This window comes from Pavona decussata, unplaced genomic scaffold (genome assembly GCF_977016875.1).
Source record: "Pavona decussata unplaced genomic scaffold, jaPavDecu1.1 SCAFFOLD_197, whole genome shotgun sequence".
NCBI classification, from domain to species: Eukaryota; Metazoa; Cnidaria; class Anthozoa; order Scleractinia; family Agariciidae; genus Pavona; species Pavona decussata.
In genome coordinates, this window is record NW_028145605.1 from 54,094 (window position 1) to 77,907 (window position 23,814).

The window sequence follows — 23,814 nt, forward strand, 5'->3', positions numbered from 1 at the left end:
AACCAAATTGATGAATTTAGAAAACGAAGCACAAAAACGAAAATAGCTTCAGGAAAGAATGACTCAATGAAGACTTTTTTTATGCCACAGTTCGCATAGTGGATGAGGATGGTTTTGGCGATTTGGCATCAAAAGGCAGAGTGGAAGTGTTCCACAATGGAGCCTGGGGAACAGTATGTGATGACAACTGGGACTTAAGAGACGCCACCGTAGTTTGCCGTCAGCTTGGGTTTGCAGGAGCTGTGGCAGCAAACAAAAGCGCGGCTTTCGGACAAGGAGAAGGAGAAATATGGATGGATGAAGTGCGGTGCACAGGAAATGAGAGTTCCTTTAAAGAATGTGATCAAAACGGATGGGGATCACACAACTGTGGTCACGGTGAAGATGCCGGTGTTATGTGTACTACAGGTGATAATGATACTATAGTAGCATTTGGTGTATGTTATTTATACCTAATAATAATAGAACGACACAACAAACTAGTAAATTAAACTACCATAACAATAATCGAATATTAGGGAGTGGGTTTAATCTCAAAATGCTCTCTCTTCTTTGCCGAGTTGGTGATGATGTCATCCACCCCTGCAAAATCCGCGGGGGATGAAAACTAATCGCAATTCTTCCTCGCGAAGTAGAAATATTAGTACCGCTTTTCAAAAGTCAGTACTGTAACGACACTGTCTTACCTTGGGCTCCTCAGCTCACTTTTTAGCTTCTGATGATAAACCACTGAAGTATCCAAATTCTCGTTCGCGTGACTCGCCACCAAACTGTTTGCTGCCCTGACGAGCGAACAAAAATGAGTTTGCCATTAACAGTTTTTATGCACTAAGTCATCAGCAATAAATAAGCACTGCTACTACCCGCGATGTTTCTGATACGACGCTCAACTGCGTTGGAAGCAAACTAGCATGGGCTTAGTTGACGGCATCAAAAATTTGACGTACGTGCAACCCAGTAACCGGAATGACCGTCGCTTGTCTCTGAGTCTCCTTAAGGACAATGTCTACTTTTGTAACTGCGCATACATTGTGCGCATCTCGAGATACTCGGGTTTCCCATGGGTGGTGCCTACTAATACAGCGATAGTTTTGCGCTATTTACAACTATGCGGAAAAATCAGAACTTAGCAAGTACTCTTATAATCCAAAAAGAAAATTGGGGGTAACCATGCACTTTTCAGAGATAATAAAGCTTCAATTTGGAAAAAAGACGCCATACATTACTTTGTATTTTAATGCTTTTCTACTGAGCTCTGTTTTTCCCGCATAGTCAGAAACTGTGCAAAAATATTTCTGCATCAGTAGGCACCGTCCTTAAAAAGATTGCTGTGTCGCAGAACGTATTTGTCTCTGATTGCCGTGTGTAACGCCGGTAGAACATTCAAAAGGCCCAGATTGTCAGGGAAAAGAATGCAAGGGGTTCTAGTGCTCAATAAGCCATGTTGAATTTATGATTCTGTTATCCGACACGTTCCAAAAGTTCCTTTTGTGGGTAGACCTCTCTCCCAAGGTCATTCCAAGTCTAGTACATAAGAAACTTGGAGCTACGTATACAGCTGTTTCGACAAAGGTTGTCCAAAAAAAGCGTGAAAGACAATGACAATGCCGAAAGGTAGTCTGAGAAGAACCCAATAAATTTCAATAAAAGCTCAGATGCATAATGCCTCGACCGTATTTTCCATAAAAAATTCAGAATCCATAATGCCTCGACCATATAGGGAAGACTTGAGATGGTAGGCAATATGGATTCTGAGCTTTTATTGAAATTTATTGGGTATTTCCCAGACTATACCTTTCGGCATTGTCGCGAGGTCTTTTGGACAACCTTTGTAGAAACAGCTGTATACAGTTGCGAAAAGATGTATTTTTAATGCAATTTAATCACTCGTTTTTTCGTAGTTCGGTTGATTGGTGGTGGAAATAAAACACACCTGGGCCGAGTCGAAGTGCTTTTTAATGGAACTTGGGGAACAGTGTGTAACAACGGATGGAATTTAATGGACGCAAACGTAGTTTGCCGTGAGCTTGGATTTCAAGGAGCGATGAATGCAGTCAATTCTGCAGCTTTCGGGAGAGCACAAGGAAAGATATGGTTGGACAACGTACGATGTGCCGGAGATGAAAGCTCATTGGTATACTGCAATCATAGTGAATGGGGAAAGAGCGAATGTTCTCATAGTGAAGACGCCGGCGTAGTGTGCATTCCAAGGAGAGGTAATAAAAACCCTTTCCAATGTAAGTTGAAATTTTTGGAGGGGAAGAAGAAATGAAATTGGAGTTTAACTTAATTTAATTTTAAAAGAATTCAGACGTTATAATAAGTCCGCAGAAAAGGTACTGAAACGTTGGTGTCAAAAGTGTTGGGGTTTGAGAGGAAAAATGGCGTGTGAGCTGTGACCTTTTTTCTTTCTCTCTCTATCCCTTCCTTCCTTCCTTCCTTCCTTCCTTCCTTCCTTCCTTCCTTCCTCCCTCCCTCCCTCCCTTCCTCTCTCCTTCCTTCCTTCCTTCCTTTCTTTCTTCGTTTAATCCTACCCTCCCTTCTTCCTTTTATGTATAGTATTTGATATATAGCACGGGCTTCAGCTTTTAAACTAACGTTGTATCCTTAACAAACACGCCCTTCTTTGGAAAGATAGGTTGTAACGTGCTGCAACGGAAACGCGTAGAGACACGAACGTGCATGAGTGCTTAGTTCGTCGTTCTGACAAAGCAAAGCAATATGTTTATACACCTCTTCTTTGTCATAGATGGTGTTCGACTAGTGGGCAGAGATTATTTTGCAAACCAGGGTCGCGTCGAAGTATTTTATGGCGGAATATGGGGAACAGTGTGTGGAGGAAGAAGCTGGGATAAAAAGGACGCCAACGTAGTGTGCCGCCAGCTTGGATTTGAAGGAGCCTTGAAGGCGGTCGACCACCCAGGTGTCGCTCAAAATAGAATGACCTTGATGTATAACGTCCAATGTGCAGGAAATGAAAGTTCACTAGTAGAGTGTGACCACAAAGGCTTCAGGCAAAGTTCATTTTACGGTGTGAATGCTGGTGTAGTGTGCAGTCGAGGTAATTATCAATATAAAAGGAAGTGGACTTTCTGTAGATGATTAGGTAGAAAGTGTCCACATGATGTAATACAAACATTCTTCAGTGTAATCAAAGGGTTGATATCAACCTTGAATTTACTATAAAAGTCACACATAGAACTTATTTATTGGAAAGATTAGAGAACCCGGGAGGGGCTATGTTCCGCCCGTCACACAAGCTAACACTTCACAGAAATATTTGCGCATTTATGGATATGGCAAGGGCCGGTTCACGGAAAACAAAGCCCAAACTATCGACTATGTAATAACAGCAAGTTTTAGGAAAATGAATGACGATAATGACCATAAATGCTCTTATCAATACGCACGTGAAACCTTGTTAGCTGGTGGTTGCCATATGTGGCATTCCACCAGGCCTACCAATACATGTACTCATATGTGTTCTTTTGCATCTGTTTTTGTATACTGACTCTCAGGTTTTAAGAATATCAACATTTAGGCCGGGTAAACAATCTCCAGGATGTATACTGCAAATGGAATAAGTCACAAGTGTTTGAAATATCTCTTAAGAATTTCACAACATCTCAAGTTTATTTCTTCGGGAAATATTAATGATGCCACCTGAAATTTATCTTAGAACACACGTGCTGAGACTAATGAATCCGTCTTGTTCCAGGAATTCGTTTAGTTGGAAGACCTTCATCCCGAGAAGGTCTGGTACAAGTCTACTACAACAGACGTTGGAGCTGGGCGTGTGGCGATCAGTGGAACAAACAGGATTCTGATGTGGCTTGCAGAATGATGGACTTCAATGGGTCACTATCAGCTGCTTTTGAAACTCAAAATATCAAGGAAACAGGCCTTCCCCTGCAGATAAGCAATGTGCACTGTTTTGGAAACGAAAGTTCCATATTTGCATGTGCCCACAAAATGCGCGGATCGCATGAAGACTGTGCTGATAACAAAATAGCTTTGACACTGTGCAAGGAACGAGAAGGTCAATGTAGCTTCAATTAATTTTTTTTTGTGTACAACCATTATAAACCTCATACCTTTAATTCGGTGCTAATTGCAAAATCCCTTATACTAACCATAAAAAAACGTAACGAACGAACGAAGAAACGAAAAAAAAACCTACAACCAGATGAAAGAGCCGGTAGAAAAGCCCGAGAATTTAAACGCCATTAGCCATTGCAATGACAGATAGGAAGTACAGTCCCTACTCCAAAGGCTGTTTGTGGCCTATTGAATCAAATATTTTATGGTAATTGAGTGGCAGAAATATCTAATGAATCTATTACAAATATCATTACTCAAGTTTCCTTTGGATAGCTCGTTTATTCTTACGAAAGTATGGTTTAACAACAGTTGATAACTAAAGGTAAATTAGCCACCGTAACGAGATTCGAGTGCTGGCGTTCGTCAGAGCCAATCAAGGAGTTGTGGGTTATATGTGTTTAAATAGTGAACAGTGGAGCTACGCTATTGGTGGAAGTATGGCAACGTGGAAAACAACAAAGTAACAAAGTTATTAAAGTAGTCGAAAGAAAAGCTTTCGTTGATTCCATGGGAATTAACTGAATTAAGAGTGCCGATTTGGAAGATGAATTTTTTTTTCAAAAGTTTTGCGGGTTTCTGTGTCACCATGATGAAGAGAAATGTCACAGACTCCCATGTGTTTGTAAGAGTATGTTCGACCGACTGGTTTAGATGCGCTCCTTGTCATTTCTTTCAACGCGTCAAAGATGTCGTCCGTCGCCTTGTCTACTCCCTCTCTCACAAATGTACAAGTGACGTTTCGAGCATTGACCCTTTGTCAGAGCGAAGAAATAAAGTGCTAATGCTAAAAACGTCGGCAATCGAATCTTTTTATGGTGGACAAATTGCGTTATCAACTTTATTGATAAAACCAAACAATAGATTTTCTTTCCGTAGTTCGGCTAGTTGACGGGAAATCACCGCGTGAAGGTCGCTTTGAAATTCTCTACGATGGCGTCTGGGGCACAGTTTGTGGTCACGAGTGGGATAAGCGAGAGGCGAACGTAGGTTGCCGTCAGTTGGGATATGATGGAGCTGTAGCAGCAATCCCCTGGCCGGCGTTTGGAAACGGATTGAAAATGACGGAGATGAATCACATTCAGTGCGTGGGAGATGAAAGGTCGATATCAGATTGTAGGTCTTCTAGATGGAAAAATGGTGACTGCGGGACATTTGCCTTCTCTCAAGCACCAGGGGTAGTTTGCACCCAATCAGGTAATATGACAGTTAATAATTATTAAATTTGAAACTTAGTTGATATATATTGCAACGATTGCAAAGCTAAGTGATCAAATGCGCATTACATCGTTGAGAATTCAAACGATTATCACAGGATAAAATCAATAATGCCTACACTTCAGGTTTCTGCAAAAAAAAAAAAACATGCAAATGTTCCTCATGGGTTCCATTGATGCTGTAAGAAGTAATGCAGCGTCGCTAACTTTCACCTAATAACAATGTTGTTTCAGTTCGTTTAGAAGGGGGACTTACATCTCAAGATGGCAAGGTCCAGATTTACTATCGCAATACTTGGGGCTGGGTGTGTGACCAGCAGTGGGACCAGAAAGACGCTGATGTGGTTTGTCGTGAGTTAGGCTTTGAAAGAGCATCTGTATTTCACGTGGACATTTCTGACAACAGCGATGACAATGGAACATGGTGGTTAAACAATGTCCGGTGCATTGGAAATGAGTCATCCATATTTTCATGTCTTCACGATGGATTAAAAGAACACAGCTGCAAAAGCAATAAGAGGGCGACTGTGGTATGCACTGGAGCAGAAGGTACGAATAAGTACTAATTCTATAAATTTGTCACTGTCGGCTTACCGCCATATTAACTGTTACCAGCCACTACTTCTGACCGTAGGTAACTGTTGTTGCATAGTCAATCGCCTTAACATCTGTATCGACTGCATTGCCATCTACATTAATGATCACTGCAAAGACTGGTTTTAGTTTTAACAGTTTCATATGTTTTGGCGCATAGCCTTGTTTTAATTTCCAGGGCCCTTATTGATAACAGAACTTATATGCTGATGAGGTCACCTTAGTATTTTGATTGATTGATTGATTGATTGATTGATTGATTGATTGATTGATTGATTGATTGATTGATTGATTGATTGGTTGGTTGGTTGGTTGGTTGGTTGGTTGGTTGGTTGGTTGGTTGGTTGGTTGGTTGGTTGGTTGGTTGGTTGGTTGGTTGATAGATTGATTGATTGATTGACTGACTGACTGGACAGCCATCGAGCATTCCATGTTCCTATTAACTCCTCAGTGATGGCTCTGTGTTTCTACTGTGTGATTTTATTCCCCATACTGAATCTGGAAAAGCGAACTATCGAATTGTAACTTGGCAAGCTCCCCATCTCGTAGAAATATTAATCCATAACGAAAGGTTTCTTCTTGAGGCCTTCTGTAACGTTACATTAGTGTCCGTTGTTTAGTAATTCGTTTACCTCAGTTTTTCATCTTATATCAGTGGAAAGTTCAGTGCATATCGATCACCTGTTTCACTATTGTTTTTCAAGTGCGGTTGGTTAATGGTAAAGTACCGTCCAGAGGACGAGTTGAAGTTCTGTACAGTGGAGACTGGCGCCCAGTGTGTAGTTATGGCTGGAACCTGCAACATGCTAATGTCGTTTGCCATCAGCTGGGATACAACGGCGCTAAAGCGTCAGTTGATAGCCAACTCGTTACCAAGCAACGTCGGTGGAAACCGATGTGGCTAGACGGCGTGCAGTGTGATGGAAACGAAAACTTAATACTGGACTGCAGGCATAAAGGTTTGGACTATTGCTGGCATGGTTCATCTGCAAGCTTAGTCTGCATCCCTGAAGGTATTATCTATAAATTCAATTTCATTTGGTATGTAATAAATTTAACGTGGCTGGTACCAGCGTCCAGCTTTCTGACGTGTAAAATTTTAAAAGAAAAGATCAAAAATCGGGCCAAGATCATGATGAATTAAATCAATATTTGTAAGATTAAATTGCACATTTATTAGTTCGCCAAAAATTACTTATTTTGTTTCCATCAATCGTTACTATGGCAGGGATACTTAAGGTTTATTCAGATACACTTCTGAGGCTTTTACGCTTGTAACTTGAAAGTGTTGATGCTCCATTTTTTAATGTTACAAGAAAGTGCACAAAGAGGATTGTAGATCAACTTGAAAAACACAATTGGGTACTAGTGCAAAACGTCCTCTGTAGATTTTTCTTCTTTTTTAAGTTTGCCTGTCTTTCTCAAGAATAAAAGAAAAAAAAAGAAAAGAAAAACGAGGGGGCTCAGTGTACTTGTGCTCTTGTAAAAATCCTTCGCACTTTCCACAGTTCCCCACAACACGTCTCTGTGCACTTCAAAATCCGGATTTTAAAAGATTTACTTTTGCACACGTACGCTGCCCTTGCACGTACACAAGGAGGTGCCTAATACAAATCGGATTCTGAATGAAATGAATTATTAAATTACAAATACCTCTTGTTAATTCTCTGTAGCTGCGCCCCTGACAAAGCCAAAACTTGCGTCACGAGACGTTTCCAGTATCGGACTTAAGTGGCGTCCCACAAGGCCATCGAACTATAGTGTCCAGAAATGGGACAATGGCACGTTATCGTGGGTGAAGACAAGCTGCCGTGAGAGCTATGTTCCAGGAGCATGCACGATTTACAGTCCTTGGTGTACAATAACGGGTTTAAAGCCGTCTACAGTGTGTTACTTCAGGATCTATGTGAATGACAGTGTTACTTCTCCAGCATCAGGGCCGATAAAGACCAGATCACCTCGTAAGTAAAACATTCAAAGTATCAGTACGCTTTTCAGCCTTTTGTTTTTATTTAAAATAGGTACGCATTGCGTACATGTGGTAGTGCTGTGCACGCGCTGAGGACCTCCTTGTTTAAGAACAGTCACTCACTCTCACGTGCCTGACGACATAGTGGGTAGTACACTATACAGTGCACTACCCACAAAAAGCCGAGTTATAAGTTACCTTTCACAGCGTAATTTCGTTACAGGGTCAAGGTACACCGGGGAAAGGGGAGGGGAGGGGGAAGGCGTAATGATCAGTAGCCTTCACTCGGATGGTCACGTGTTATCTACAAACTCAAAGGTAGATTAACAATATAGAGCCATGTTGATAATAAACGGAAAAATGCAACAGAAAATATCTTCTCTTTTTCATACAAATGAACATTTTCTAGTTTGTTAGATGTAGTATTTATAATGCCCATTTGAATCGTCCGCACTTTGATATTTCATCTCCAGACGCATAACTCAGTGTTAATTGTACAGCGTAATACTAGGGCCACTGTTATTGGTTCACTGTAGCGAATTCCTTTTCACAACCTGTTCACGTTTTACCTTTGCCTTTGCAATGCCAAGTTCAGCGGGAGTGTCAGGGGATAAATATTTGTTTCAGATGTCATGTTCCCAGTTGTTAAAGTGACAAGTGTTTCAACGTAATAATCTAAATTGTTATTTAAACAAACCACGCGAGTTCCTAAGTTCATGAAATCGCTAAGACCTCGTGACAAATATAAAAATGGCCCTTCATTGAATGGTTCTAAAATCTGATGTTTGTTTGTTTCTTGTTTCAGATGAACGTTCACCGGTCTCCACAAATTCTCCTACGACGGAAGTCAAAACCAGCGAAAGTGTCACAGGTAAGTTTTAACGTTAACGAAAACCGTTCGTGCTTGCGGTTTCGACATGACTTGCCTTTGCGTTTGCGTCGCACGGGTATATCATGGTGCTTACGTTATGACTCCAAGAATATTTGAGGGTTAATTTTTTCTTTTTTTTTTTTTTTTGATCTGGTCCAAAGAGGGACCATTTCATAAATAATTGAAATTACAAAAGCTTCTTTTTAACTTTTAAACAAATAACCAAGGGCATCGGCGGAGTAACTAAAATTGTTATGTAATCATAACCCCATTTATTTATTTATTTATTTATTTATTTATTTATTTATTTATCTATTTGTTTGTTTTTTGTTTGTTTATTTATTTATTTATTTATTTATTTATTTATTTATTACTTTTTGAAAGATGAGAAACATTCATCGATATTTACTTACCCTCCAACGACGAATGTGATCACCAGGGAATGTATTACTGGTACATTTTCACAACAACAACAACAACAACAAAATGCACTTGCATTTTCGAGGTTCAATAACCTTTACGATTGCTTCAGTAGTGGAAACCGGGCGTATGCTATGACTCAAGAAATTTCAGAAGTAAATGTTCATTTTTTGGTCGAAAGAGAAACCATCTCGAATGTAGTTGGAGTGTTGAGGAACTTCTTGTACATTTTAGAAAATTGAAAACAGCTTCTGCTATGTGACAACTCAAACTTTTACTGATTTAAACATACAACAAGAGTTTCATTTGTTCAGTCTTACTTCAATCCCTTGAAATTTCAAGCATAGATACAGCTCTTTCGTGAATGATTCTTAACTGTTTTTTTCTCTCTCTTTCTCTCTCTTCTCTTGTCTTTCCTTCAATTTTAGATGTTGGGAAATATTCAACGGAATTCACAAATTCTCAACAGCCGACGATAAATGTCGGAGCACGTGTTCAAGGTGCGTTTTAGCGACATGCAAAGGAAATAGAAATACCTTTCTAGAAGCTGAAAAAGAAGGGATATTATTTTCCTTTTTTTAACTTTCTACAAGCAGAGTTTTCCACAGATATCTGGTACTTCTATTTGACATATAACGAAAATGTTTATACAGTGCAACCCTCCTCGTCCTCCCCAAATTTAGAGAAAAGAACATGTAAGTAAAGAAACAAAGTCCCCCGCAATTGACATCTTTCGTCGTAAATGGGCACACCTACAATTGCTACGTTACTTTTTTTCCTAAAATACTTTACTTTGTATCTCTCCGTCAACTGGTTTCACCAAACTTCTTCCTTTCCTCTAGATAAAACACAAAAACACAGCTTTACGCTTATTTCTGTTTCATTTTTTTTCTCTGTACAGATGAAACAGCCTCACAGTCGCTTCTTCCTGTGGTAATTGCTTTAAGCATTGTTCTTTTCATCTTAATTGCCGTCATGAGCTTCCTGATTTTTAGGCAGTGGAAGCATTTACCAGGCGCTAAAGCTAAAAGGGGGACAGACAAACAGAAATGTGTTGGATTGATAGACGAAGAAACCAGTGCTACTGACAATTTCGAGGAGACCGAAGAAAACTCATCTTTCGAGCTTCGTCCACTGAAATCTCCTCAAGGAAGAAGTTCCACAAAGCATTACTACCAGGAATTCCAGTTTTAGGTAAGTCTCTTATAAATCCATTCACATTCATGTATATTTATCCAAACATATCCCGCAAAGATTTTTCAGTTAAGTAAACACAGATAATGCGCAGCACCATCTTTAGGATGCTTATGTTAACTGACCTAACGTTCTTTCAAATAGGGACGTCTGCATTCTGTTAAATTACTGCAGAGATTAAGGGGAAATAAATGTACTTACACTATACGTGGAGAAATTAATTCTGTGTAATCAGAGATTCATTGCGTTATGTTACAAACACTAACCCTAACCTCTAGTATAAGCAAAAGCGCGTCTAAAGCTTTGAATATGAAACTAGACTTGACTGTAAATCGCTTAAAACATCAACCTCTAAATTTCCTTTAATTATAAAAAGCTGGCGGCTTTTCTAAACTCTTAAAGGGCTGTGTTCAAATCACGATTCACAAACCAAATATTGTTCTACTAAGAATTCTAGAGAATTTCCTACTTTAACGTGAAAAAGCCATTGTCATATAAAAAAGGCATTGATTGTTCAAGCTCAAGCTTAACCCCAAGCGTGTCAGATTTGTGTTAGTAAGCTCATGACACAAGCGTCATTAAGCTCAATATATACTAAAACTTCTCCTTCTAACACAATATCTTCTTATCTCTTCATTATTTGCAGGGTACCCATGACACTGCTGCGGAGGTTATTGTTTGACGACTACGTTCCAGAGGTTAACGTAACCATTTAACGTCGTCCCAATGAGGCAAAGGGAAGATTGAAAGTGATCCTAACGTTTAGTTAGATTAATTTGTTTGTTTAACTTTTTCTTAGTTTGTTTATTTCTTTGTTTTTAATGCATTGTAACGTTTTTCTCCTTTGTTACCCTTTGATATTGAGATGGTAGTCACCACAATTGGCCGTTTCACACTAGGATCAGAGTATACTTAAAGTGCACTTCAAAAATTTAAGTAGATTTGGGCTCTACTTTCGAAAGGCTAGAAAATAGATTTTTCAGGCAAGATTATGTACGGCTGTTGTATGAGAAAAATATCAGATGATGTCTGTCAAGTTTCCTTAAAGCCCACAGGCTTTTTGTTCACATTACAATCACGTACCAAATGCGCCTCAAGTGCACTTTGCAACCCTAGTGTGAACAGGGGAAGTAATTTTAAGTAATAATAATCAATTAAACAAGTTTTACGTAGACGCTTTTTATACGGAAAAAGCGTTTTAGTTGTTTAGTTTTTCATTCATAACCCACTTAATGAAATGATTTTTTATGCTAAATCAGTATTCATTTGGAAATAGCCTAAATAACCATGAATTTGTATACCTATAACCGAACACAAAATAACGACATGGCGGCAAACTCCTTACATGAATGACTCTTTAAGAAGAAGGCGTTAGGAACAACATGGACGAAATTCTTGAAGTGAACTGTCGCTAAAAATTGACGTTGTCAATATTACGTTAAAAAGCGATTTGTTTTAAACAGCACCAAAACTGCAGCCTTCTCTATGCGAGATTCGAATGCATCAAGGAATCCTTTTCCAGAATTATACTGCTTTCTAATATTTCCATTCTTGATATGTTCCTTTAATTGCTTTTTGCTGATAAGTTGTTTTACTGCTATTATAATCATCTTTGTTGTTGTTGTTGCTTATTACGTTTTTTTAGCATACAATAAAGTAGTAAACAGGAATTCGTTCTTGGCCTCTTGTGGTTACCGCTCTATTTCTTGCTCTTGGCTGAATAAGTTGCCCAGGGTTTTCGATAGTAGGGAGCAAAACAATAGGTTTAATGAGCAAAAACAATCTGTATGCACGTGCGTTTTTTTATTTTGGTACATTTCTTCGCTGTCCTCTGCAAAACAACAACGTGAAATGACCAAATTCTAAGGTTTTTGGAGAACGTAAGCACACGACGGTGAATTTTTCATTTTCTTTCTTAACTTGAACGCCGCTCCTACCAATTTGGTTCCTGGATAGTTCGCCGTTTCTCTAGAAGTTGAGCGAGTTGAAATAATCGCGAAGTAGTACAAATGTAATAAAGTTGTATTTCCAGGTCACGATTTCGTTGCCGTTACCGTCGTCGCTGCTTAAGCTCTCTAGTATTGGAGACTACCGGGCCCATGCTGACAAGGAAAGGTCGGGACTGTTACGTCGGCCATGGGTGTACACTTCTAGGGGTAAGGGATCCCTATGGCATCCTCCCCCAAAAAATGTTTGAAATTGTACCCTGTGAAACACTATTACGGACCCATGAGCAGCTTTGAGCAGGAAAAAAATTCCACCCAGGGGTCCTCTTAATATTTGTACGCGATGTGTCATCGAAAGCCTGGAAATGTAACATGAAACAGCCACAGTGTATTGTAGACACGCAGTTTCATCTTGCGCTTTCGCGAGACAAACTCCTGGCTTGCGACACGCAGTGTTTTCCGGAGTGGTATTGTATGATATATTTTCCATGGTCAACTGCCGATTTTGCCATTGGTTTGCCTTGGTTTTCATAACATTTCGCAGCCCAGACTGTCACAAAGAAATGGAATCTTTTGTATTTATCGATAATTGCGGCGGGCAGCAATTTAATTTATTGAATAACAGCAGACCACTTCCTCTGCTCGAGGATTGACCTTTACACATGCATATTCGACTCGGTAAGTTGTATCTACCATAAAGCCGAGGAAAATAGTTATTGGGTCATTCGTTTTTATTTTCTTCACCTGAGAATGCGATGCTCAGAAAAATCGACGCCAGCTTCGATAAAACAATGTACTTCTGAAATTGAGTTGTATTAGTGTGAATTGTCCCAGCTTTCTCTGTCTTTGAATTTGGCTAACAAATTTCCTCTCTCAACATTTGACGCAAGTATCATCGGATTAAAATCTCGAAAAGCAACGTATACGTTTAGGAATTATAATGATATTTTGGAAGGATGTACCTCCTCAGACCATTGCCGAGAGTCGAGGTCTTGTTGAATCTTTGTTATTATGGCGGGAAACTGAACGAGGTTGGGAAACTCGCGCGTATTCGTCATGGATTCACGATCATATAAAAGCAAAGCAAGGCATTGGTGAGTAGTGAAATTTGTAAATAGCCTATATCAATTTTAAGATTCTGGTTTTTGAACTTATTGTATTGTATAGCTTGGCTCTTAGTCATCTCTTAGTCATTTATTTACTGCAGTGTTTTTATCTACCGCGCGCCACATTAATTCAACCATCACCGCGCGATATTAATCCTGTTTTGCTTTACCTGGGTAGTCAGTTTTTATTGAACTGTTGTTATCTGTCGAGCAGACTGCTTTACTTGGGTAGTCAGTTCTTCCCAGAACTGTTGTTATCTGTCGAGCAAACTGCTTTACTTGGGTAGTCAGTTCTTTATTAAGCTGTTGTTATCTGTCGAGCAGAACATTAACCGGCTAACCTCACGCTATGAACACTAACTTAGGTTCTGCTTTAGCTTATCGAGTAGAATGCTCTGCTTCCACTAATTAATATCGCAATAACCAAATTCTGCTCTACTTGGGTAGTCAGCTTTCTTTTCAGTGAGCTGTTGTTATCTGTCGGGCAGGATATTGATCTAGCTTACTATAATATTCTGCTTTGTAATATTTTGCTTCTACGTTGCGCATAGCTGCTCTGTCGAGTACAAATGTAGTATACAGTAACACAGCTTTGTAGTCCCAATGCTTTATAACTCTTTATGAGGGGAATACCAACCTCGCACTCCACTTTATCAACTATTCCTTTTTTCTTCCATTTTAGGGACCTCCGAATGCAACGCGCGGAGGCGATTACTTGCTTTGTATCATCAATGTACAATTGTATCACTTTTCTTTCTTTTTTCTTTTGTGGAAAAAAAACTCCGAATTTTGTTTAATGCGATTAAAACGTTCACAAAAACAGTGTCTAGCGCGGCTTGTGCTACAGTAAATATTGTTACATTTTGTGCAGTAAATAAATGTCCCAACTCTGTTCCGCGATTCTACTGCTTTTGGCAGGAATTGCTTGCGTTTGTTCTTTGATTCGATGTTTTTTTCAAATGCTAAATCGCCCAGTTGCCTATTTTGAGTGGTTCATATTATATCTGTGCCCTGGAGTTACTATTCAAGCAAAAGAACCATGTCTTACAAAAAGCGCAAGAACCTTCGTTACTGGTTACCGTTCGCGTGGATAAAACGAAAGCATTCCTCGCGCGTTCGATCTGCACAAACCACGATGTCTGGGATTTTGTTTCTCTCTGCGTGACTGCTGGAACTCCGCACGTGTGAAAAAAGACCATTCCGACCATGAATTATAACACGCAAAGGTGCAAAACGGTTTCTCTTGTTGCAGTTAATGATAAGCCATTGGTGATTTCAACTCACCGTAAGCTCATTAGCATACATTTTTTTCTTCACCTAAGCTCATCATTGTAGTACGACTACGAATGCGAGAGTTGACTTCAAGTTTTTAGAGAAGTACTAAGAAGAGATATATCCTTGGAAGCTTCATTTTACTCTTCGTGAGCGACAAACGTGTTGCAGTTGTTTTGAATGATGATAGCTAAGCCCTTCAAAAAAAATTGACAGAAAACTAACCCGGCACTACCACAATTTGCTTTAATGGATGCCAGTAGAAGTATTTAGGTCAGATGCTCAAATTGCCCTATAGTTTCATCACTTTTAGCGTAGTTGTACGATCAAAAAAATTATCACACTTTATTTCTAGCACTGACTTTTAGGAAGTAATGGGTGCCTCTTTCTCTCAAGCGTAGGTTGTTTAATACTGCTGACACTAGCTACAAACTCTTCCTAGTGCGTAGTTAAAGGACAATTTCATTTCAGGGCCTTCTCAGGTGGATCTCAGCATCAACACTGAAAGGGAGAGCGTGGGACAAAGGGGAGAGGGGGGTGAGGGAAGAACAGCAGTGTGAACTGTCCATGTGTTCAAAACGATGACGTCATGTAGAGAAAATGCTTATTTCAGTGAAGGTATTTCTACCTTTGCTTGTAGCATAGTGGTTATATAACACTGCCTGCCATATAGTGTGAAAGCAAGCATGGCGATCCCCTGTTATTATTGTTTGTGGACTTACTAAATGTAATGGAAAAAGAATAATAGTTGCAGCTTACTTTAAAAAATTTGTAAATCAGTTTTTTGACAACCACAGTAGCCATAGAGATTTTTAAAGTGTTTCTGATTTTCACCCCGGAAGAGCTAGAAAAGAGAACCTGGAAACAAGCCCTATGATGCCCGAGCAATGCTCTACCAACTGAGCTATCAAACCAACTGGGAGATGGTCACAATGTGAGTTCGTAATATACCCGTGAAGGATGAATAAATGAAAAAGACTTATGTATGAATCCTATATTTAAACTGCAGGGTGAAAGATTAAGGGTGTGTTCCTTTAGGATGATCTAGATCGGGATCAATGATCCAAGATCACTCGGATCATGATGCATCAAAGGAACCCACGAATCCTTGCCCAGGTGGATTCCTCGGTTCCTTTAATGCACCATGATCCAAGTGATCTTGGATCATTGATCCTGATCTGGATCACACCAAAGGAACGCACCCTAAATCATGACAAGACGCAGGCGGGTCTGAACTGGAAGTACCGGAATTCCGTGATTAATTAAATTGCGGTTTACTTTTAATTGAGGTTGTGTCAACGGTGCCAGGTAAATAAGATTTAAATGTCACCATCCAGTTTACAGTTGTCGATTGACATCTCGCATGTATATGGTTCCGATTACCGTTGTAAATGTGAAGTAAAATACACAGTGGCTATTCGTACGGCACTCGTACGGCGACTTGTATTTGCTATTCGTACGGGAGTCCGAAGATTTCATAGGATTTCTCTGTAATTCCTGATTCTCGCTTATCCAAATTATTATATTTACCTTTAGAAGGATTAAGTGAATCCAGTGAGCCAGATAAGTTTGCGTACTCTCTGCTTACTAAGCGAACGACCCACTCGCGACACTTCAAACCTTTTTCCGAGCTACAAACTCGCAAATTTAAGAGTTTCCTGGGTTTCACACTCCTAAGGTCCTTCTCTTAGGAGCGTGAAACCCAGGAAACGATAACTCGCTAAAATGACCTCAAATCAGCAAAAGGAGACAGAGAAACAACAAACAGTACACCGTGTACAAAAGGTATGTCATTTTTTATTGAGAAATTTTCGGAATTTTTACCTCCTAAACCCGATCGTAAATATTCCCATACAAACTCTTAAATTTGCGCCGTGATCGCTATTACGCAATATGATCACCACAACTCACAGCTTGAGCTTGGGCCGCCTGAGACGCAACTTCCCAGGGATTTAAGCCGTAATTTTATCAAATTTAACTCCTCTGTGCCCTGTGTTTTTAATTGGAAATCGGGTAAACCGGGTCATCAAACGTGGCTTGTGATATTTCTACAGTGATAGTGAATTTTCGAACACGTAACGGCCAAAATCACAGAAATGTTCTTGTACTGAAAGGAAACCAGAAATGCACAGACTCAATGGCCGAATAATACATGTCATCAAGTCGTAAATGACTCATCTCAGTTTTCCTGTACACACAAAAACAGTTGTAGTAAAGAATTTGTTTTTCCGCGGTTGAAGAATTTGACAGTGAAAATATACAGTTTCGATTACGACACAATCACGCGCATATAAACAGGACACAGGCGTCCTCTACTGCTAGTAGCGTGGAGTAGAATTTACTAGCATTCCTAGATTATTCTGTTTTGAGACCACAAAGTTGTCATAATCTTTTCTTTTTATGCCGAAAGAATATGATCTAAATTTAATCATCGAGCAAATGATACGTTTTCTGAAACGAAGTGCAACATTTTCCCGGAGTGTATTAAAGAGGGCAGACATACTTAAATCAAGCGCGCTATTAAATTGCCTTGAGACACGGTTAGAAAAAACATAAAAAACATCGTGAGCTTGAGAGTGAAATCCTGAAAAAGGTGATCGCACGAGTGCTATTGTCAACACAGTACGATAACAAATGCATTAATTAAGGTGAATCCTGAAGAATATGTATATTCATGGCACTACCATAGTAAACGGTTGCTCTCTATTGGTTTAAATTTACTTTAAGTATTATCATATTTGTAAGAAAAAGTTGAGCCGGGTAATGGAGTCTTATGTGGAGAAAATTATCAGACCCCGTGGCATTTGGCGAGCGGTCCTGTTGTGACTAATTGATTTTACGAAGAGGCTAAAAGAACCCGAAAATTGAGTACAACAATTGCACCGGAAAAGAGTTAACTCTTAGACGGAAGCAAAATGCACACGCACTTTTCCATAGAAGAAAAAACAGACTGACCCCGCGGAACAAGCGTTATTTTTCGTGTTTGTTTCGCGGGCTTACGAAAAACGCGAGGTAAACGCGCACTACATGTCACGCGCGACATGAGTGGTGAGGAGAAAATAATAGACATGTACATGTTTATGCATACCTCTGTCTTGTTCCATCATATTAACGACGCTACAGTAAACCGTACAAGGAGAAACAACCCTCAGTCTTGTGGAAAAAAATTATTTCATGTTATTTTAGAGCGTGTATGTACGGGGGGGGGGGGGGTGGGGGGGGGGGGCATTCACCGTTCTGATCGATATCAATCCGATGCCTGGCTGCACTGGTGACTGCATTGTCACATCATACCATTTAAGTTGCTGTGTTAGCGCGTTCTATGTTACATCAGACCGTATTAGGTGCGTCACCCGCCGTCCTGATGGATAAAAAATTAAAGGCTAAGTTGCTGTGTAAGCGCGTTCTAAGTTACATCAGACCGTATCAGGTGCGTCACCCGCCGTTCTGATGGATAAAAAATTAAAGGCTGAGTTGCTGTGTTAGCGCGTTCTAAGTTACATCAGACCGTATCAGGTGCGTCACCCGCCGTTCTGATGGATAAAAAATTTTAAAAGGCTAAGTTGCTGTGTTAGCGCGTTCTACGTTACATCAGACCGTATGAGGTGCGTCACCCGCCGTTCTGATGAATAAAAAATTAAAGGCTGACATACTGTATTAGCGTTTTTTATGTTACATCAGACCGTATAAGGTGCTTCACCCGCCGTTCTGATGGATAAGAAATTAAAGGCTGAGTTGCTGTATGAGAGTTATTTTTTTGTTACACGAGACCATGACACCGATATTAACCACGACACTGGCTGTGCATTTTTTTAATGCATTTAATTTTTTTTACGAGTTTGCTTCATAGTCACTTCCTTCATTACTTCACCAGATATATAGTTTCGTGTTTTTTATTGCTTTTTTTGTAAAATACTGACCTCACTAATAAAAGTGTTCTACATTGTCCCCTGGTAATGGTTTTGGTCTGGTGTGAAGATAGATTTACAATTTGGACATTTCGCGCAAAAAGTGAATTTGTCGTGCCCCCTGTTCTGAAAGTGAATATGGATTGTTCCATTTCATCGTAAGTTCAGGAGTGGAATTCGAATTTTGAGGGCCACTCTCCTACACTATGAATGTTATGACGCCTATCCCCGGAAAAATTGCCCCGACGGTGTACATTGCAAGATCATGTTAGTCGTGTTTACGTTAAGATTGAATATTCAAATGCTCTTCTGTGATAACTTATGTCTTCTTGGCTAAGCGAGCCTTACCTTGGTTCTGTCCCTTGTATTTCCTTTGTTTCAATGCCTACCGTTTCGCATAATTAACACGCGCCAATTCCTTAGTAGAAGAATACGTCTCTCATTCGTTTGTCTTCGCATTTGTCTGGCCTCCCTTTCATTAGCGGCCCTTAGCAATCGCCTCCTTGTTTCTTGCTTTGCGCATCTTTCTTTTTTTCCTCTAATGAACTTTCACGCGACTTTCGTGGCATGTTCGATCACAATTTTGGAAGGGCGCGCTTCCTCCCGTTCCCGCTAAACAGTACTGTAATATAATTCCGCGATCGCGGTTCAAGATACTTGTATATGTGCCCGCGTTTCTACACAGTGATACTTATTTAATATCCAAATTCGAAGAGACAGCGGCTTATCGCACAACAATAGAAAACCAGTGATAGATAGAAAACATTAGCTGGTAAGGCGTTGTTCCGGAAGTGAATGTACAACTAGTAGATCTAAAGGATGGCGATTAGTTTGCGACCTTTGTGCACAGGATGCAGAGGAGTCACATCTGACGAAATTCAGTCTAATATTTATTCACCATGCAATTGCAGCGAAATTCGCGAAAATCGATCTTGTTGATTCATTGCAGAACAAAGTACGTGGACAAACAAAGCGTCATACGATCTTAGTATTTCACCGACGCGCACCTTTTATATAATTATAGGTATAGATATTTTTTGATCGGCATGATCAGTTTGCGCTAAAATTGAAGGGTACCTCTCATTAGACGGTATGTACGTGAGCACCATCATGCCACAAACTTATTTGTTCGAATTTATTCTCGCCATCTTCTTATATGAGGAGTAACGCGGTAATTTTGTATCGAGTTACGATATTCAAAAACACTGCATGTCCAGATCGCAAAGAAAGAAGTGAGAATAACATGAGCCGTTCATTCTATGGCATATTGAATGAGATTACAGACGCCTCAAGGAACCACAAAGATTAACGGTGTCCCTTCATGACCTTTGTTGACAGAAAACCGTGGCTTATAACACCTTTTACCGTCTAGGAGTTTATTCTCCATCGGGGGCAAAAGAGAAATATGAAAGGAATGCGGGGTTTCTTACCCCGCATCCCTTTGAGATACTTCCAGTCAGACCCCGCTGCGTCTCGTCATGGATGAAAGACCCTCAAAGGGCATGTGTAATCTTATAGAATCACTGCGCCGGGCAGTTTAGATTTCCGCACAGCCCCGTACGTTATTATATATGCACCACTGTCATACTAACCTTTGCCAGCAATGGCGAGCATGGATGGAGTTTGAATCGTGGATGTACACATAATTACGTGTCATGCTGTGTGGCGATCTTTATACCAGGAAATCTTTCACAAACTTGATCACATTTGCAATGTTTGTGGCACAATTGTCTTGTAATCCTTAACTATAAGATAACTTTTGTATGCTGTCTTATTGTATACCAGGCAATAATGCATCAATTCACAGCATCAGGAGAGCTCCAATCACGCTAGACTGATAACACCAGCAACATTGTTTTCCTGGAAGCGAATCACACGAGGAGCCGCGTAGAGGTGTTAAAATTAATTAGGTTGAGTGACGGTTGCTACGATCGAATTCCTGTTTGAAAGCAGTAATCTATCAACAGTATAGTAAAGAATCTATTTTAGTCGCGTGTAATGTCTAGATCGAGCCTGCCGCAAAGCAATGAAGTCTTTGTGACTAGAAAGCTTGGCTTCTGTAGAAACGCGCAGTTAACTGGAAACGAAAACTCCTCCGATCTGTCCAGAAGCCTGACTACACATCGACCATCGGAATCGGAAAATGGCAATTTTTACTAAAGGTTTTCGTTTTCCTGCCAATCTAATTGGGGCGCTAAATGGTCCTAAATCGACGGACCATAACATCAATGATTTGTTCGCCCATCGTCTCTACGATGCAAATTTAGAGTTTATTTTTCGGCAAGGTAATTTTCTACATCATTTTCCAATAATTGAACGATAAATAAAGTCAATCGTCATCCTCAATTCGTCCGCAAAGGTAAGTGCGATTTTTTATATGTTTACGTTGTATATTTGATCAGGACTCGCGATTTCATGATTTGAGGAAAGTGTAACGGCGTCGATCACCAGCTTCCATTTTCCACGTGTGTAGGAACTCTTAGAATCTTAGTCAACACAAAATGTAGTTTTAAAATGCCTTTTATGATGTTATTGTTGTAGTACCGTGTTGGTATTTCAGACGGTAAGACCAAAATAGATACTGGCAATCAATGTTCACCACGCTGAGTGCGACTAAAGTGTCCAAAAATACCGGCTAAATATTCACGGTTTTATTATGTAAAGGTAAAAGACATAGTTAGGTCACAGTTGTTCTCTCGGGTGTGTCGCCTGAGAACAATAAGCAATCGGGTGCGTCGCCTTTGCTTCGTGAGCTAACTCCGATAATAATATTAAAAATTTCGTCACAGAGAGATTTTGAACTCGGCCGTTCTTATCTCGGGTGAGTCGCCTGATAAGGACGAGCAATCGGGTGTGTCGTCTTTGCTTTGCCGTGTTTAATACTCGCTGCAAATCGACGAAAACTTAATTTTTCTCCGGGTTTTTGAATTGTCCGGAGGTTTTTGACTGAACTGGAGGTATTCGACTGCACGCAGTGAGTGAATGTTGATTGCTGTAGACTTTTACAACGCACTGGGGCTCGTATTGCACCGAAAATGTGGTTTCAAACTGTCAACAGCACTCCCGTAAACAATAGGCCTCCTGTAGTGATCGAGGAAAAATTTGGATGGCAAAATCGGTTGCTAAGGCATGCGGCTCGCCATGAAATGGTCGGTAGGTTTTAACATATCGAGGCAAAACAACCGCAAAATGTGTACATAGAGCGATGCCAACACTACTTACAAGGAATTAAAGAATTGCACGACATCAAATTGAAACTAACAGCAACTCCATCGAGAATCGTAACAGCAGAACTTAACTAACATCAAAGATGGCGGTCTTTATGCCCAGGCCTCTCGGCTGTACCTGGTAACTAGCTTCTATACAAACGTCACGAAATGCGACATTTCTTTCTCACAGCCTTTCTTAATTGCGCTTTTTTATTGTTTGTCAAAAGCAGTTTCCATTATGACAGAAAACTTTGAAACATCGATGCATATTTTGCAGTTGACGTTAACCGAAAACAAAAGCACTAACGGACAAAAAAATTAGGAATGTTTCAAGCTAGGATACTAAATTTTTCAGTACAGTTACCGGTGAGGGTAAAAAAACCGAGAACGTTCGCTTTAATCTCACTTTAATTTGTATCACATTTTACATACAACAAACCACAGGAAATGTTAACAAATGGACAGTTGCAAAACATACTGGCTACCTTTTGAAAATAATTCAACACCTTATATTGTTCTATTGTTTCACTTCCAAAGATTAATAAAAGCGCTCATCAACAGTTTTTGGATTTCTACGGAACATGATCTGCCACATATGCGAAAAAGTTGCAAGTGATAACAAAATGATAAATGAGAATGATGTATTATTCAGTAAGTGACACAGGGAAACTCGGAAAAAGAAATTCAGAGTGCTCCTATCAGGAGTCGAACCTAAGACCTTCCGAATACTAGTTCGGATGCTCTACCACTGAGCTACAGGAGACTCAATCGATGGCTAAAAATGTTAAGGTCTATCGATTATTCATCGATTACCCATTGATGATCGGTAATAATCAATGACATTGATCATCGATAATATCAATAACTAATAAGCTGATTACTCATTGATGGGATTGATGTCATTGATTAGTTTTGTCTGGTTCCATTCTCGCTCCCAGCTGATAACGAACTTGCTCAGTTTCACCCGTGGGTTAAAACAACAGCGTTATCAAAGATGTCACATTGGACTTCGCGAAAAGAATGGTATAATAAGCATTACCACAGGTAAATACTGCTGGACAATGAACATCAGCTGCACCCAACGACAATTTACGCCCAGATCCTTTGAAACGTTATTTTAGGCGATCTAAAGTGGCTTTAAAGCTCTATAGGTTCATTTTAGGCAGCGCTATAATATTTTTATCTGTTCGGTCATTCTAGGGGAACTTGAGTCTTTTCGAAATTAGTGGGGCATTTTTGTCCATTTCCCGAAAACCTTAGGTCTTATTTCCTTTCCGAAAATCTTAGCTGACCTTTTTTCGGTACCCAAAACAACATTTTCTTCAATCCGAAAACACTGAGCCTTAAATTTCCCATATCACGGAAGTTCGTTGTTAAAATTCCCTTTAGAAAATTGTAGGGAATTAAGGGCCTTCCGAACAGATAATTTACCGAAACGATCCGTTGGGTGCCCCTGGAACATGCTGAAAGTTAGACCTGTACTGCTCGATAGCCTTCTTTAAATGGTCTCATTGTGATATTTTATCATCGGAGTCAAAATTTCGAAACACGATGAACATAGATATATTAAACGAAAACTACAGGAAATTGCTGCTAATAACTGTCATAACGGAAATATCATTTAACTGGTCACACCTTAGCATTTCATACACGGAATTGACACTAAGCGCCATCTTGCAGAGAATAAACAAACGACACCTTCAGGATCAGCACAATGAACAAGTAGCCTGCTCGATAGTTTTTATTTGTATGGCAACACTTTAAGATTTCATCCACAGACTAAAACGTTACAACCACGTTGTCAAACAAAATGAACGGTAAAAAGTAAATAGGTTCCAACTGATTGGTCACACATGGATATTACCTAAATACAACGTTCAAGTGTTTCGTCACTCTGGTTTTGAAATGACTTTCACTTGCAATCTCAAACCTCAACAAAGCAACTTGACCCTGCAAGTTACTAAATTCCAGTTGATTGCGTGACCCAGTTCGTTAATTTACTCAAGTCTA

At 39.8% G+C, this 23,814-nt stretch overlaps 1 protein-coding gene across 1 annotated transcript in view; it reads left to right on the forward strand.

The window, feature by feature from the left end:
- LOC146461520 (uncharacterized) overlaps positions 1 to 23,814 on the forward strand; it is a gene marked incomplete at its 5' end in the record, with an annotated part of 141,367 nt that overhangs the window by 53,679 nt on the left and 63,874 nt on the right. The window contains one exon of the mRNA XM_085086768.1: positions 91 to 408. Coding sequence (XP_084942894.1) covers positions 91 to 408 — 318 coding nt within the window. The remainder of the gene's footprint in view (positions 1 to 90; positions 409 to 23,814) is intronic.